Source organism: Sinocyclocheilus grahami, unplaced genomic scaffold (assembly GCF_001515645.1).
Source record: "Sinocyclocheilus grahami isolate Dianchi unplaced genomic scaffold, SAMN03320097.WGS_v1.1 scaffold466.1, whole genome shotgun sequence".
Taxonomy (NCBI): domain Eukaryota; kingdom Metazoa; phylum Chordata; class Actinopteri; order Cypriniformes; family Cyprinidae; genus Sinocyclocheilus; species Sinocyclocheilus grahami.
The window spans coordinates 805314-823187 of NW_015505645.1; the positions used below are offsets into that span (position 1 = coordinate 805314).

The 17874-nt window shown below is 35.5% G+C and overlaps 1 protein-coding gene across 2 annotated transcripts in view; it reads left to right on the forward strand.

The window, feature by feature from the left end:
• Nucleotides 1-17874, forward strand: part of LOC107553222 (estrogen receptor beta-2) — a 31147-nt gene that overhangs the window by 1887 nt on the left and 11386 nt on the right. For both annotated transcript variants that reach the window (XM_016235385.1, XM_016235384.1), the window contains 8 exons: nt 5692-6192; nt 7207-7397; nt 8846-8962; nt 9369-9719; nt 10762-10900; nt 12879-13012; nt 15576-15759; nt 15884-16096. In XM_016235385.1, the coding sequence (XP_016090871.1) occupies nt 5768-6192; nt 7207-7397; nt 8846-8962; nt 9369-9719; nt 10762-10900; nt 12879-13012; nt 15576-15759; nt 15884-16096 (1754 nt within the window). In that variant the 5' untranslated portion in view covers nt 5692-5767. The remainder of the gene's footprint in view (nt 1-5691; nt 6193-7206; nt 7398-8845; nt 8963-9368; nt 9720-10761; nt 10901-12878; nt 13013-15575; nt 15760-15883; nt 16097-17874) is intronic.

A 17874-nucleotide genomic window follows, 5' to 3' on the forward strand; every position in this document is an offset into this window, starting at 1 on the left:
TGTGCTCTGATTGGCCAGCTATCCAGTGCATTGTGATTGGCCGAATTCCTCAAGCGTGTGACGGAAATGTTACGTCCCTTACCATATTGTGATGCCTGTGGCAACACATGACGACCCCAGGCTGGACTCCTCTTCGTCCACGGTGAAAGCCGATCCGGCGATCGACAGCGCGAAGTTGAAGTATTTTCTCTGCGACCAGCACAGATCAGCTCCAGGCATGACGAAGCAGATATCGTGCTCTTTTGGAAGACCAAACAAAGTAGTTTCGCTTTCACAAACGAAGCACACAGCGTCTTCACGACATGGCGGCGGCAACAACAATACTACAGCGAGAATAAAAGTTGCGCCGCCTTTCTTTGCGTGAACATTTGGGCGGTGTTCAAATCTTCCCACATAGTGATGTAGACATTTGGGGGCATGTTAGAACGAACCGTTTTAGGTAGGTGTGGCTGACTCTTAACTTTTATAAAGAATATCTCTTTGGATTTGAGACTTTAGTCTTTGCAACTTTACAGATCTTCTTTATGCATCAAGAGCTTGTAACACTCCAGAGAGAAAGGAAAAATTGAAATCGCATCATATGACCCCTTTAAAATAACAAAAAGAAAGTGTTTCAAATAACATATTCGTTAAGTATGGTGTTCACATGACCATCTGTTAGGGTTTTGTATTCATGTTTTGAGTTTTTTAAAATCTCAGATACTACTTGGTTACTTGACAAAACATTTTTCACACTGATGAACACCTGTACGTTCTCTTTCATTCTTCTCTCTGTCCCTCATTTTGTACAGACTCATATTCATCATAGCTTCATCAGTTATTTACCTTTTTTAAAGTCCACCAAGTTATTTACCTTTTTAAAATTCCCTTACATATCAAACATACTATAAATTGCTGGGACACATGATCTCTTAAGTTCATGTACCTAAAATTAAACCCACAACAAAACTTTACAAAAGTTCAGAAATGGATTTTCGCTGTGTTTTGTTGAAGGGAGACACCCTAGGGAATGTGAAGGAGGGGAAGAAACACTGTTTATCATTTTAGACAAGAGGTCCTTGTACTCTTGAGCAATGGATGAGAAATCATACTAAACATAATGGCCTGTTATTAAAAATAGGTGGTATTTGTGCTGATGGCTACAGACTGCACCCTTTTAAAATGAATATTCATCCATTTATTGCAACGCTAGTCTATTATTGCCGTAACATATGCAAGAAAAAATGATTTGCTGTGTTTACTTTGAATTCCTGTCAAATCTATTAATATTGTTTTAGTGAAAGGAACTACCTGATGTGTAATGACATTTTAGCATTTAAAAGGAGATATTGCTGGTTTTTGGGTTTGCAGCAGGAGGCTTTAGCCGTGGTCATAGCAGAAACACACACATACGCGAGTGGACTGTTCTGTTGACAGGTTTGTTGGCTTGTGTGACCACTGATAGGAGGATTGGATCAAACTTTATAGACTGTAATCAGTCTGTGTGATATAGTAATCTCAGAAATCATGCTATCTAAATCTCTCCCTCTTATTATTTGCATTTTTTTGCACCGGAGAACTCTGTCTGGGACTTTAGAAGGCCAGCTTTTCTTATCATCCGTCACTCCCTGAAAAAGAAGTGAGTCTCAATTAGGAGAGCATGAATGGTGTCAGGGATCGGAGTGGTTTCAAGCGTAAAGAATGTGCTTATATACACAAATGTGTGTGCATAATTATTTGTATGTAGGTTCGCTATAAGTGCAGATAAAAGGCTCATTTAGTGGGGTGATGTTGGCCTTCATGTTGCCGATGTGAAATAAATGGAAAATTAATTCTTGTGTAAGTTCAAAGAAATTTCAAGTTGGCAGGAGGACCTTATTAGAATGGAGAAAATTTCTCCCAGGGACTGTGTGTGTTATGTGTAGGGGTTCCTTCGTCCTGTCCTTGGCCTTTTGTTCAGTGGTATGTGTGTCTGGATTGTAGCCAATCGGAGCTTTACAAGAGTGGCAGTAGGAAAGTGCTTAAGTTTCTCTGTCTTCCAATGACATTTAGATTGAAAAGTTGCTTTAGTATACATGACTGTACTTAAAAATATATAAAATTGTTATTATAAGTATTATAAAAATAAACTTTTGGTTTGGTTGTGTGTGTGATTTTTATATGGTGAAATGTAAGGAGCAGTCTCTTTATTTTAATGGATTTTTTTGTGCTCTTCTACTTAGACCATCTGTTGCACACATGTGTGTGTATCATATTCCAGTGTGTTTGTCAGGAGTGTTTGTCCAAGCAGTCTTTTTAAGACAACAATCAACACTATAGCAATAAAACAAAGCAAATATTATGAATTATGAAGCCAAATAGTGTATGAACCACATTTTCCCCCATAAAGTAACACTTTTCAGTAGAGACAGCAGCAGATAAAGGTAAAAGCAGCGTCTCTGCCTCCTTTGAACTTATATTATTCTCACAGAGGTCCTAAAATGTTAAATAAATTTAATGGCAAAATTGAAAAAACGTATATGGAGTTTCAGCGTTGTGGCTTGAACAATAGCGCTTTAGGTTGAAGAAAAGCGCATGATAAATAAAATGCTTTATTATTATTAATAGTGCACCTGCTCAAGACTGGTATAGCGGTGGTGCTCATATGGAATGTTAAAGTTCAGTTCCAGGGTTCAGATGGTTTTCAAATTGTGATTTCCAGGCCTGGAATTATTAGGCCATAGAAATGTTCAAAAGCCATGGAAAAACAATGAGCATTACTGTAGTGAATATCTAGTTGCTTAAAATGTAACATTTTTCATTAGCCAAATTTGTTTCTTATGAGTGAATTCCCTATTAAATTATTTTTTAACAATTCTCCGTCAGTAGCATGAACATCTTAACAAAAGTTTAAGGGCAGTGAGTTTTTATTTTAAAACTATTCTTTTATTCAGCAAGAATGCAATAAATTAGTCAAAAGTGAAGGCATTTATAATGTTACAAATTATTTTTATTTCAAATAGATGCTGTTCTTTTGAACTTTCTTTTTATCAAAAAATCCTGAAATAAATGTTTCAAGGTTTCCACAAAAATAATAAGCAGCATGACTGTTTTCAACTCTCATGATAATAATAAATATTAGGTGAGCTGATGATTTCTGAAGGATCATGTGACACTGAAGTCTGGAGTAATGGCTGCTGATAATTCAGCTTTGCCTTCACTGTAAAAAAATAAATATTATAATTATTATTTTTTTTGAATTAAAATAGAACAAAAAATAGTTATTTTAAATTATAATATTTCATAAGCATAAGAGATTTCTTAATTCTTATGAAATGTTTATTTGTATGTATTCATTGATTTATTGATTAATGTAGTTGTTATCATATTTTATTTGTTGTCAACACTCAAATTAAACCCAGAGAGTGGACTTTGCCTCCTCATTTCAGTAGTCAGTCACATGCTGGTGTGTTTATTAGTGCTGGTTTAATGTACGTGTTCGGTGTGCTTTAACATGTCTGTATTTACAGAGAATGTTCAGAGTAATGTTTCCGGGTATATTCTTTATGGATGTGTGTTCTTCTTTCAGACAGAACACAATGTTTCATGAGTTGTCTCAGTAATAATGTTGACAGCGATGTCTCACCTTTACTCTATGTGTTTACTGGGGCAGTGGACCAGATCTCTGACCCAAGACCCACAGATTCCCTTTAGCCTAGAGAACAGGGAATGCTGGGTATTAAAGTAAAGTTTGTAGTTTTGTGTGTTTGTTTGTAGATTTTTCAAAACATTTTACATAAACTCTCACACATAATTAATAGAAATGCTCATAAAATTATTAACTAAATGAATAGTCTTTGAGTGATTTCATTTCACCTGCATGAAAACGTATAGAAAATATTTTGAACTTTTGAGAATTTCTCAAAATAGTCTCTGTAATGATTCTCTGTAAAGGATTTTAGACATTGTTTTAGACACACTTACATTATTTGGTGATGGCTTAAAAAAACATGATTTTCTTATTCCTTATCTTTGTCTTGTTTTCCAGTAAAAATATTTAAACATTCTTAAATCAAGATACATTTACTTGGGAAGCAACATTACTTAAGATATTAAAGGGATAGTTCACCCAAAAATGAAAATCCTCAAGCCATCCTAGGTGTATATGACTTTCTTCTTTTAGACGAAAACAATCGGAGTTACAATAAAAAAATACGTCCTGTGTCATCCGCTGGAACGCCACTCTCTAGTGAATGTGCGTACGACAGTTAGCAGAAGCTAGAGATTACAGTTTATAAAGTCTTAAATATGGATATTTCCTTTCATGATTTTAAACCTGTTTGTGATCAACCTGCAGATGACATATTGATAGGTGCTACTGGAAATGAGCCTGTGAATAATTTACTTGTGATTGAGGCTTTGATATTCTACTGATGACTGTCCAAAGAAATGCGGTACAGATTTCAAATCAGTTTCAAAGACTTCTGTTTGAAAGTTAGTAAAGGTGTCTGTAACTTTAAGAGGAATTTGTCACTTTCATAATAGTCTAGAACTTTTAGAAGAGTCTATAACTTGTAGAAGGTCGGTTAATGGAGCATACAGTAGAGGCACATCAGGTCAGCATTGGTTTTGATTCAAATGTTTATTTAGTAAGAGATGCAGAGGAGAAAGTTATTTTAAACAGTTTGTCACAAAGATCCAGAGTCCATTGTGCTTTATGTAACACTGAAACCAGAGATGAACAAATAGACTATGAGAATTCTCAAGAGAGCCTGTGTGTGTGTGTATGTGTGTGGGAGACCATTCTTCAAAAATAAAATTATTATATGTCAAATAATGTTTAAGGTGCATTTTTTATATTTAAAAATAAGTAAATTTCCTTACAGTTTTTTTTACAGGTGGTTTACTGGTATTGGTATTTTAAATTAGGCATTCCATTGTGTAGGTTTTTAAGGTTGAGGAAATGTCCATAAATGTAACAGAAAATGTACTGGAAATGGACTATGATATAACACATAAAGCCGTTTTTTCTGCTTGTACACACTGCTACAAGCACACACAAAGAATTCCACACAAAATCTCCCACTCCAATTAAACCTGCCCTACTCAAAAACCAGAGAATAGTGTGTGCATGTGTGTCTTTCTTTATTCATAATATGTCTCTATATTAGAACATCTTGGATGATATGGGGGTGAGAAATTATCAGGAAATTTTTATTCTGGAAGTGAACTAACCCTTTAAAGGTTTGTGCAATATGTACACTACAGTTCAAAAGTTTGGGGTTGGTAAGATTTTTTTGATGTCTTGCGCTCATCAAGGCTGCATTTAGTTGTTCAAAAATATGGTAAAACCAGCAACATTGTGAAATATTATTACAATTTATTTTTTTTCCCCCTGTTTTAATGTATTGTAAAATTGTATTTATTCCTGTGATGGCAAAGCTGAATTTTCAGCAGCCATAACTCCAGTCTTCAGTGTCACATGATCTGTTCAAAAGTTTGGGGTCAGTATGGGTCCGTTTTTTCTCTCTAAAGAAATGAATACTTTTTTATTCAGCAAGGATGCATTAATCTGATCAAAAACGATAGTAAAAATGTTTTTAAATAATTTCTTTAAAAAAAAAAAACATACTGACCCCAAACTTTTGAACTTACTGTGTGCTTAACATGCTGGGGGTGTAAACGTTATTCTAATATCCCTCAGGATCTGACTTCCTTTTTTGTGTCCTTCAGCAAGAACGTCCTCTGACACAGTCGGGCCTATGATGCAAAAGTCTGTCAAGCCAGGACCTCGCTTGAGTTCTCCAGAATGAGCTCCTCCCCTGGTCTGGCCCCTGCGTCAGCCTCCCCTGCCCTGGACTCCGGCAAGGCCAATCGAGGGGACTTGTCTAACACCTTACCCCGTCTCTACACTTCCCCACTCGCCATGGACAACCAGACCGTCTGCATTCCATCTCTGTATGTGGAAGCCTGTCAGGATTATTCACCACCGCATGGGGGAGAGATCAGCCATGGAGCCTTAACGCTCTACAGCCCCGTGTCCTCCACAGTGCCGGGGTACCCTCATCCCCCCGTGTCTGAAAGCCTGGTCCCGCTCAGTCCGACAATCTTCTGGCCTCCCTACACCACACACACTGCACTGTCTCTGCACTGCCCACCTCCACTGGCCTACAGCGAAACACATTCACACACTGCCTGGGAGGACACCAAGACACGCACGCTTAACCAGAGCAGGTGAGAATCCAGTCACAGACATCACATGCAGTGTATTAATAACTGATATATGCATTTAAACTCCAAGTAGCAGCTGACAAATGGATAGTTCAGTTGCCATAGAGACAATAACAGCCCTGTGATCACATGAAATGTTTTCTTTTCTTTTCGTTTTGTCTTGAGGTGCTTGCTACAGTATTGTAAATCATGCAACTTTTTTTTTTTTCTAATCAGATTTTCCGCAGGGTAGACATTAAAACAGGTGAAAGGGTCAATAAAAAAGGGTCTGTTCAGGTCTGTTCTAATAGGATTGCAGACAGCAGGGAAGAAATGATTCTAAATGCAAATGAGAAAAAAAGCTTATAATTGTGCATAGTTAGCTCAGCAAAATAAGCAGACTATTATACAAAATAAATAAATTTACATAAAAATGCATTAAGGGCTATCATGTAAAATATTAATTAACATAACAAATGTGTTCTATAATGTTTTTGATGTTTCTGACACAAATTAACTTGTCACTTTGTAAAAATCTAATTTATTAACAGGACCAACCAACCAAATAAATATTTAAAAAGGATATTATCACAAAGGGGTTAAAAAGCTAATAAAAATGATCAGTTTAAATAGTAATAAAAGTTGTCTGGATTTTCTTAGCTGGGTTTGTTGCACCTGGGCAATTACCTGAATTAAAATAAAATATAAAAAAATAGTTTTATGTCAGCTAGTCGGTAAAGCAACATTTCTCATTTTTTTGCATTTTCTTCCTATTTTTTAAACTTGATATACTAAAATAACTAAAACTGAAATGATATTTCATGAATATTAAAACTGATTAAAAAATGATAAAATCAACTAAATTACTAAAACTGAATTTAAAATGAAAATTTAATATATAAAAATAAAAGCAAATTCAAAATATTAATAAAAACTAGTTTCACACAGCAAGCACCACTCAACCACGTTTTCTTTAGAAAATGTAAAAAAAAAATTCTTCTTCTCTTTTTACTTTATCTGTACCTTCATCTTTTATAGTTCTGTCCTTACTCATGCAAAGCTGTTAGGGCAGCAACTGGACGGTGATGATGGCTTGAATCCTTCACCAGGCATTGTGGGTAAAGGAGACACACACTTCTGTGCGGTGTGTCATGACTACGCCTCTGGGTATCACTATGGTGTCTGGTCATGTGAAGGGTGCAAGGCTTTCTTCAAACGGAGCATTCAAGGTAAAAACACATACGTTTTAACAAATATTAAATCTCAGTAAAAACCACACAGTATTTTATTTTTTAACCGACACATTTTCTTATCACAGATTACATTAATTTTGTGCAAAAAAATGAATTCCCTGGTCAGTTTGTGATGTTCCTACTAATATCTCCAAGGATTACTTTATTGAAAAAAATAGATTCTAGAGGAATATTTTGTAATTTAGATTTTGCAAACATCAGATAGAAGTCAATGTGAGTGATTAGAAGTGTAATGTTTTTATTATTACTATGGTATCACTTTACAATAAGGTTCATTAGCTAACATTAGTTAACTGCTTTAGTTAACGTGAACTAAGAATGAACAATACTTTTTAATGTTAATTTTAACGTTTACTAATGCATTATTTAAATCAAAAGTTGTGCTTAGTTAATGCACTGTGAATTAACATGGACTAACAATGATACTAACAAAAATACTTTAATAAATGTATTGTTCATTGTTTGTTCATGTTAGTTAATACATTAAATAACATGAACTAATTGAACCTTATTGTAAAGTGTTACCATTATTTACTTTTAACTTTTGGTATTACTTATAGCTTTTTAATTTGACGCTAAAATAGTTTCTTTTTGTTCATTGTGATTTCTAATGAAAAAAGGATATATAATTTTTTTTCTACTGAAATATATTTTAAAATGTAATTTATTTCTACAGTGGAAAAGCAGAGTCTAGTCTTCAGTGTCACATGATTCTTCAGAAATAATAATTATTATTAGCAATTTTGATAACAGTTATGCTGCTTAACATTTTTGTGGAAACTGTGATACATTTGTTTTCATGATTCTTTGATTAAAAAAAGTTCAAAAGAACAGCATTTATTTGAAATAGAAGTCTTTTGTAACATTAAACGTCACATTTGCTAAATGTATACATTTTTATAACATTATACATGCATCCTTGCTAAAAAAAAGTATTAATTTCTTTCAAACTTTTTAACGGCAGTGTGCATTTCATTATATTGTGTAAAAAATGTCTAAAGGTAACATTTCAAACATTGATTATTAATGTAAGCTATTGTTTCTGGAAGTTAATCGCATTCAAAAATGAGTTTATACAAAAAAATAAATAAAATAAAATTGGTGTAGAAACAATTTTCCCTCAGAAATTGCTCGTAAATTTCATAAACGATTACAAAGAAATAGCAAGTAACATTGAATTAAATGATATTTTGAAGTAGAAAGACTGAAATAGTATTTTCTTGTAATACATGGTCCAATAGTCTTCCAAAAAATATTTTTTTACTGTGTAGTGCAAAAATATTTTAATCAATTAACAGCCCTAATAATAATATGATCTTAGACAATAGAATGAGATGACATTAAAAAGATGAATTTAACCAAGGCGTTTACTGTAGATCCAAGGATGTGAGCTTAGTATAATTTTTTCTCCCAATCTTCTTTAGGACACAATAACTATATTTGTCCAGCTACCAATCAGTGCACCATTGACAAGAGCCGACGCAAGAGCTGCCAGGCCTGTCGACTCCGCAAGTGCTATGAAGTGGGCATGATGAAGTATGGTAGGCAGACGCCTCTTCCTTTTCTGTGTGTAGCCACTTATTTTATATAGAAGGAAAGATATGTCATACTTTATATATTTTTGGTCACACATTAGTTTGAGGACCAGTTCTCACTATTAACTAACTATTAACTATGACTTCTGCCTTAATAAACTCCTAATTTGCTGCTAATTAATAATTAGTAAGGTAGCTTTTTGGTATGTGGTTTAGGTATGGGGTCGGATTAAGGGATCTAAAATATGCAGGATAAGGCATTAATATGTGCTTTATAAGTTCTAATAAACAGCCAAAATGCTAGTAATATGCATGATAATAAGCAACTTATTATATTAATAGTGAGAATTGGTCCCTAAAGTAAAGACGATGTGCGCTTTTGATGCGTGTTTGTAATTGGGTGTGTGAACAGGTGTGAGGCGGGAACGCTGCAGTTACCGTGGTGCTCGTCATCGACGCAACCCCCAGATCAGAGACAGCTCAGATGGGGCATTAGCGGTCAGACGTCATTCCCAGCATCATTTAGAATTTCCCCTCAATCCCACTCATCACTTCTTCCCTTCAGGGGACAGAGCTGAGGGGCGTGGCCTAGGTCTCTCCCCTGAGCAGTTGGTCAACTGTATTCTGGAGGCGGAGCCTCCTCAGATTTACCTGAGAGAGCCAATAAACAAGCCGTATACCGAGGCCAGCATGATGATGTCACTAACCAACCTCGCTGACAAGGAACTGGTGCTCATGATCAGCTGGGCGAAGAAGATACCAGGTGTGTGTGCTCATATAAATATTTTAAATGTTCCCCTAATTCGTAAGTTATCACACATTGCACTTTTTAAGCAATGTGTAAGTTTTCCCATATGGAAATGTAATATATGACTTATGTTGCCCTATATCGAGAGTGATATAGCCATATGTGTTACCTATAAGGTCATACATATGTTCACATACGTACTTTCTGTGGGTAGCTGAAAATGTAAGTTTATAAAATATATTAAATCCCCATAAAATGTTTATATGCACATATGTTTTTTTTATATGGACACACATTTTTTTATATGATAATATAATGTTACAACTATATATGTCAACAATATATATTTAATTTTATTTATATATATGCAACTTTATTAAAACGACATATTCAAAAAGTCCTGTGTTTATATATGTTTTTGTAATACATTTTCTTTTATATTTACATACATAATATCAACATGTATTGATGGGTTTTAGGATAGCTATGCATGCACATGACATGTATGCACATACATAAACAGACATATTTGCATGGGCTTGATATATATATATATATATATATTAATATATGAAATTGTCCCAGTTTCTATTAGCTTTCATATATGTTTTTTCTTCATATGACAAAATATTTAATATATGGGAATTTAATATATGTACATATATTACGTTTGTGTATGCTTTTTAATTTTTTACTTTTAGTTTAAAGTGCTTTTTAATTTGTTATTTTTATTTACATCAAATTGATTTCTTGTCATTTCTAAAAGGTTAATGGGATTCAGTCATCATTCAATCACCCTCATGTTGTTCCAAACCTGTATGATTTTTGGTCTCCTGTGGAATAAAAAAACATAGTTTAGCAGAATGTTGCTCTTTTCCATTCAATGAAAGTGAATGGTGAGCAGGGGCTGTCATGCTCCAGAAATGACAAAAAGCATAAAAAGCATCAGTTTGTGTGAGTGTATGTGTATGTGCACTTACATCCAGTATTTGAAGGGCAGCAGCTGTGTCAGAGTGTGTTCTGGAAGGCATTTGTGTGTTTGTTACTCCTCTCACAGGTTTTGTGGAGCTGACTTTGTCAGATCAGGTACATCTGTTGGAATGCTGCTGGCTGGATATTCTTATGTTGGGATTGATGTGGAGATCTGTGGATCATCCCGGGAAACTCATCTTCTCACCTGACCTCAGACTCAACAGGTAACATCTCCCACTGACACTGGAATACACAGATCTGATATGAGCACATTGTGGACAGTCAGTAATACTGGTCAGAAAAAGTCTGCTGGAGTGTGGGGAAGGAGCCATTTTCCGACCATTATTACTGACTGTCCACAATGTGCTCATATTAGATCTGTGTATTCCAGCAGACATTTTCTGGCTTACCTACATTGGTTGCTATAGTAATCAAGTAGCATTCAACACAATGCCAAGTTACCTTTTTCTACAACAACTGGAAGCAGAAATATGCCAGTATGAAAACCCATCAGTATGCTGATAGGATAAAAAAATGGTACACATCTCCTTTTGTTTTGTCTCTCTATGCTATGCCATGGGATCTATGATATCAAAACCTGAATGATGAAGAATAAGCTTACATTTCAACAGGTCAGACTCACCATTAACAGAAATTGAATTGAAATTCAGATTTAAAGCCACCTACAAGTGTGGTTTGATTGAGTGTGATTGAATTTGTTAAATCAGATCAGTGTTTTTTTCTGTCATAAACATAAAACATAAAATAGTTGTGCTGTCAATGCGTAGAATTCTTTAGATTAGAATTGTTTGAAATCTGAAGGCGTCTTCCATAAGTGGGAGAGATTGGCTCATATCTCGCTTGATGGTAACATTTGAAAAACACTGATGTTTAGTGGATTTATTCACTGACCTTCAGCTAATCTTCTGTTGTGTGTCCAGTGTACACAGTGTTTGTGTGTGTGTACATTCACTGTGTGACACGTGTGACCATAGATTTTAAAGTACATTAATTAAGAAAATAACCATTATTACTGACTGTCCACAATGTGCTCATATCAGATCTGTGTATTCCAGCAGACATTTTCTGGCTTACCTACATTGGTTGCTATAGTAATCAAGTAGCATTCAACACAATGCCAAGTTACCTTTTTCTACAACAACTGGAAGCAGAAATATGCCAGTATGAAAAGCCATCAGTATGCTGATAGGATAAAACAAATGGTACACATCTCCTTTTGTTTTGTCTCTCTATGCTATGCCATGGGATCTATGATATCAAAACCTGAATGATGAAGAATAAGCTTACTTTTCAACAGGTCAGACTCACCATTAACAGAAATTGAATTGAAATTCAGATTTAAAGCCACCTACAAGTGTGGTTTGATTGAGTGTGATTGAATTTGTTAAATCAGATCAGTGTTTTTTTCTGTCATAAACATAAAACATAAAATAGTTGTGCTTTCAATGCGTAGAATTCTTTAGATTAGAATTGTTTGAAATCTGAAGGCGTCTTCCATAAGTGGGAGAGATTGGCTCATATCTCGCTTGATGGTAACATTTGAAAAACACTGATGTTTAGTGGATTTATTCACTGACCTTCAGCTAATCTTCTGTTGTGTGTCCAGTGTACACAGTGTTTGTGTGTGTGTACATTCACTGTGTGACACGTGTGACCATAGATTTTAAAGTACATTAATTAAGAAAATTGATTGTGGAGAGATGACACCTTTTTTGTAATGATCTGTTTTTGTTCTCTTTTGTGAATGCATGGCTGGCGTGTGTGTGTGTGTGTGTATATACCTGTTTATTATTTTGTGTGAAATTTAATATTCGTCTTCCTTAGTGATTATCTCTAGGGTCTTAACAAACCTTGGTGTGTTCTCATAACAGAAGCTTAGTTTGTACTATTAATTTCTCACACAGGATTGAGTGTGTGTGTGTGTGTGTGTGTGTTAGAAAGTGTGTGAGACAGCATGTACAGTACTTCCTATGTCTTTCACCTGACACTTTAAGGTCATCTGCATTCATTCAAAATAAGCTGTGTATGTTATCTAGTATTATCTTTACCTGGTTTTTCTATTAATTAATTAATGAATTATTATTGCTACTTGGCTCCAGAGTGATTAGTCACAAGACATTTATGGCCTTTTCTCTTTTATCTCTGTTTCATACCCTCTCTTTTTTCTCTCAAATCTTTTAGGGAGGAAGGGAATTGTGTTGAAGGCATCATGGAGATCTTTGACATGCTGCTGGCCACCACCTCCAGATTCAGAGAACTGAAGCTCCAGAGAGAGGAATACGTCTGTCTCAAAGCCATGATCCTTCTCAACTCCAGTATGACACTACTCTGATTGTGTGTGTACGTTATTGTGCGAGACTTAAAGGGTTAGTTCACCCCAAAATGAAAATTCTGTCATTAATTACTCACCCTCATGTCGTTTCAAACCCGTAAGACCTTCGTTTATCTTCGAAACACAAATTAAGATATTTTTGATGAAATCTGAGAGTTCTCTGACCCTGCATAGACAGAAACGCAACTGTAATGTTCCCAGGTCCAGAAATGTAGTAAGGACATCGGTAAAACAGTCCATGTGACATCAGTGGCTCAACTTCAGTTTTGCGAAGCTTTTTGAGTGCAGAGAAAACAAAAATAACATAATTTGTTCAACAATTCTTCTCCCCCGAGATAGGTCTTCCGACATTTTAGAGTATCACAACGCATACGCACGCTTTCCCCTAAGCGTAAACAACACTGATTACGCAGATTACGTTCATGCGCGTGCTTTCTCCCCCGATCGCAAACAGCGCTGATTACATCGATTATGTTCTTGGGTACTCTCCAAAATGGCAGAAGACGTAACTCGGGGGAGAAGAATTGTTAAATAAATTATTTTTGTTTTCTTTGCGCACAAACAGTATTCTCGTAGCTTCGCAAAACTGAAGTTGAGCCACTGATGTCACATGGACTGTTTTACCGATGTCCTCACTACGTTTCTGGACCTGGGAACATTTCAGTTGTGTTGTTGTCTATGCAGGGTCTGAGAGCTCTCACATTTCATCAAAAATATCTTAATTTGTGTTCCGAAGATGAACGAAGGTCTTATGGGTTTGGAACGACATGAGGGTGAGTAATTAATCACAGAATTTTCATTTTGGTGTGAACCAACCCTTTAAATGCAGTTTGTATCTTGTTTTTTCTTCATGTAACTGTAGGGCATGCTAATTACAACATGCTAACTATATTTAGCATGTTGTTCAAAAACAGAAGCTTTTGATTTACATGACTGGTCAGTGGTCTCCTGTGTTTTAACCCTATAAAGCCTACTATATCATATTTGACATATGAATATCTAAGGCCCCTTAAATCAGTGTTTCCCAACCGGGGTGCCGTCTGTCGAGAGCAGGGGTGCCGTGTAAATAAATCACTTTTTAATATTTTTAAATAGCTAAAATGTTCAAAAAAGCATCCATTATATAATATCCATTTCTGATGTCGCCAATAATTAGAGATGCACCGAAATTCCGGCTGCCGAAAATTAGTTCACCGCTCAGGATTCACTTTCACGTGGTGTGACGCTCTGCTTATTATCCAGCTCTATGCATGTGTGTGCTCTGCTCAGCTCCACTCGTATACCGTTCATGCTCATCGGAACAGCAAAGTCCACTCAAAAATCGAGCCGACAGGTCCCCACTGTAAAATACAAAAAACACTGAGTGAGCAAAAATTTGTGAGATAGCTAGTTATATATAGTCATTTAAATTGGTCTCTTCATTAGAAATTAGCCTACTGATTGCCACCATTGATGGACACAATTTTTTAATAATATAAAAAATATCTGTATGACATTATATTCTGCAGTTCTTTCCTGTTGTACCGAATATCTATACTTTTCAAATTATCATATCAATGTTAGAAATTCAAATATTGTGACAAAATTTATTTTGTAGGGTGCCACAAGTTTGTTAAAATTTCCAAAGGGTGCCGTGACTAAAAAAGGTTGGGAAACACTGCCTTAAATAATCAACATGATCAAAACTTTGCTGAAAAACATGCAGTATTGAAAAACAATTGAAAACAAAGTTAAAGGCCTTTTAGTATAATTGTAAAAATGTCCTCCTTAATGTTGTGGTACACGTCTTTTTGCTGTAAAATCCTTAATGATTTTTCTAAAATAATTGCAAAAATAACTTTTATATAGTTAGTAATATTTAAAGATGAACATTTACTAGGCTGAAGCAACTTAGGTTTATTTGATTATACATAATTTTTTAGAAAAATTGTATTGAAATCTGAGTTTAAAATATGATCAATGTTTGTTTGTACATCTCTTATTCGTTATTGTATTGCATGGCATTATATGTTTTGATCATAAAACTAAGCTTTTAAATATCATATTACTAAGATCTATTATCTAGAGATATAGAGCGATATTTTATGCGCTTAGTAGTCTGCTATACTGTTATGAAAAAATAATTGATTTACATTACATTTACATTACAAGCCATCAGAATTTCATTTTATTTTTTGGTTATATAAATAACATCTGCACCAAACCGCATATTTATGCTCAGTTTGGGCCTCTAAATAAAATTGAGGTGAAAATGAAAATGTTTTCCCTTGAATATGAGCTCCTTATTCTCACTATGTCACACTATATGAACCATAAAATCCTTATGTATCAAATATGATACAAAACATAATCCATATATGCAGAGTTTTTTCATATTATTTCATTATTTCATATGTCAGATTTTACAGGGTTAAAACTGCAGTCTGATTTGCTGATTCTATGAAAAGATTGTCTAGACGGTTCACTGAAATTGTCACAAAATGATCTGTTTTCTCTTGAACCGCATCAGATATTGTGCTTCACTCCTTTTGTGTGCTTATTAACAGATAACTGTTCAAGCTTGCCACAGACTCCTGAAGATGTGGAGAGCCGTGGGAAGGTTCTGAGGCTGCTGGACTCTGTGACTGACGCTCTAGTTTGGACCATCTCCAGAACAGGCTTGTCCTCACAGCAGCAGTCCATCCGGCTCGCCCATCTGCTAATGCTGCTGTCACATATTCGACACCTCAGGTAGCACAGCAGACTGTGTTTGTGATCTCACAGAGGCCGTATTCTAGCCTTTCATAGCATTTAATGTTTAAATTTTCCCCTCATTTGTCACTGGCTCACTGTTCTCTTCATCTGTTGTCTGCAGCAACAAAGGCATTGAGCATCTGTCAACCATGAAGAGAAAAAACGTGGTGCTGCTGTATGATCTTCTGCTAGAGATGCTGGATGCCAACACGTCCCAGAGCAGCCGGATTCTGGCAGCTCACACAGAAGCCTCTCTCCGGTCGGACACACAACAGACCACAGAGATCCTCCACACATCCAGACAGAGCGACCAGGAGTCCCGGCACAGTCCACAGTGAGTGGATACATGCACACTTGTGTTGAATTGTGCTGTTTTTGGTAATACAGAAATCCTATTGCGTGAAAAATTCAGTAAAAAAAGAAGATAAATTAATACTTTTATTCAGCAAGGATGCATTAAATTGATCAAAAGTGACAGCAGAGACTTTGATTTTGTTGCAAAACAGTTTACTGTTAGAAAAGATTTCTATTTCAAATAAATGCTGTTTTTTAAACTTTCTCTTCATCAACAAATCCTGAAAAAAATTAATCATGGTTTACGCAAAATATTAAGCGGCACAACAATTTTCAACACTGATAATAATAAGAAATGTTTCCTGAGCAGCAAATCAGCATATTAGAATGATCTCTGAAGGATCATTTGGCACTGAAGACTGGATGATCATGTAATGATGCTGAAAATTCAGCTTTGCCATCACAGGAATAAATTGCATTTTCAAATATATTAAAATAAAAAAAGTTATTTTAAAGGTGCAATAGGTGATTGTCTTTAGAAACATTTTTTGTTATGCTGGTTGAACGTCTCTTCACTTCCTGATAGCAATCATTAAGTTAAGTGGTCTAAATACGGTGGCCGAGAGAGCTCAACGCGCTGCAACTTAAGAAAACACATGCAAATTGAAAAAACACCAGCAAATTAAGAAAACATCTTCATCAGTTTGACAACACACCCGCTGCAAATCCTCACAACACATACTTCATTCCTAAATAACATGCAAATGAAGAAACGCGCTGGAAATAGCACGGACCACAACGGAAATGTTTCATGGGGACCCAAAAAAGTGACGGACCCGGCTGGGATTTGTTATATTCTGTGGAAGGCGTAGGACCAAGAAATGTTCGTCTTAATTGGCTTTCCTACCTGCCTGTCAACGTATGTATTATCATATCTCTGCGCACCCGGCTCGCACAGACAGGATACATCATCAGTGCGATCACACACGCTGTGCAGACAGAGTGAGAATGGCAGACAAACATCAACAATCCGATCTTCCTTCCTGGTATTGTAGTACTTTTAATGTTTTCTCACTGGTGAATGACACATGATGTAGCCCAGCGGTTAATCCAGTCCTCGCACCAGCTCGTTAGAAGTGAGCTACTTGCATGAACTGTGTTCCGATCGATATGATCCCTACACAGTGTTCATTGCTCCCTCCTCCCTGAGCGGGGGAAATCCGTTGACGTTTACCTCACTTCGGAAAACATCTTCATCAGTTTGACAACACACCCGCTGCAAATCCTCACAACACATACTTCATTCCTAAATAACATGCAAATGAAGAAACGCGCTGGAAATAGCACGGACCACAACGGAAATGTTTCATGGGGACCCAAAAAAGTGACGGACCCGGCTGGGATTTGTTTTGTGGAGTGGCTTTTTTTTTTTTTTTGAGTTTCTGCTAGTGATTCCTTATTCTTTTTTTTTTATTTTTTTATTGAAGATATAACATTCACAGGGGATACAGTCATAGCAATAAATTACATACACAACCAGAATACAAAACAATAAATACATAAAGAATAATAAAAATGAAATATAAACAGAACAAAAACAAATAAATAAAAAGTTAAACATCTTTTCTTTTTTTCCATTTTCTTAAATAAATAAATCATAAATAAATTAAAATAAAAAATAACTTAAATGGAAAATTACACATAAAATGTCAACTTCAAAGAATACACAGGAGGTAACCCTTACATCAAAGTCAATATTTTTCCATCAACACAGTAGTTTTAACAGCTTTCTTATTAAGTGATGAGCAGAGAGATTCA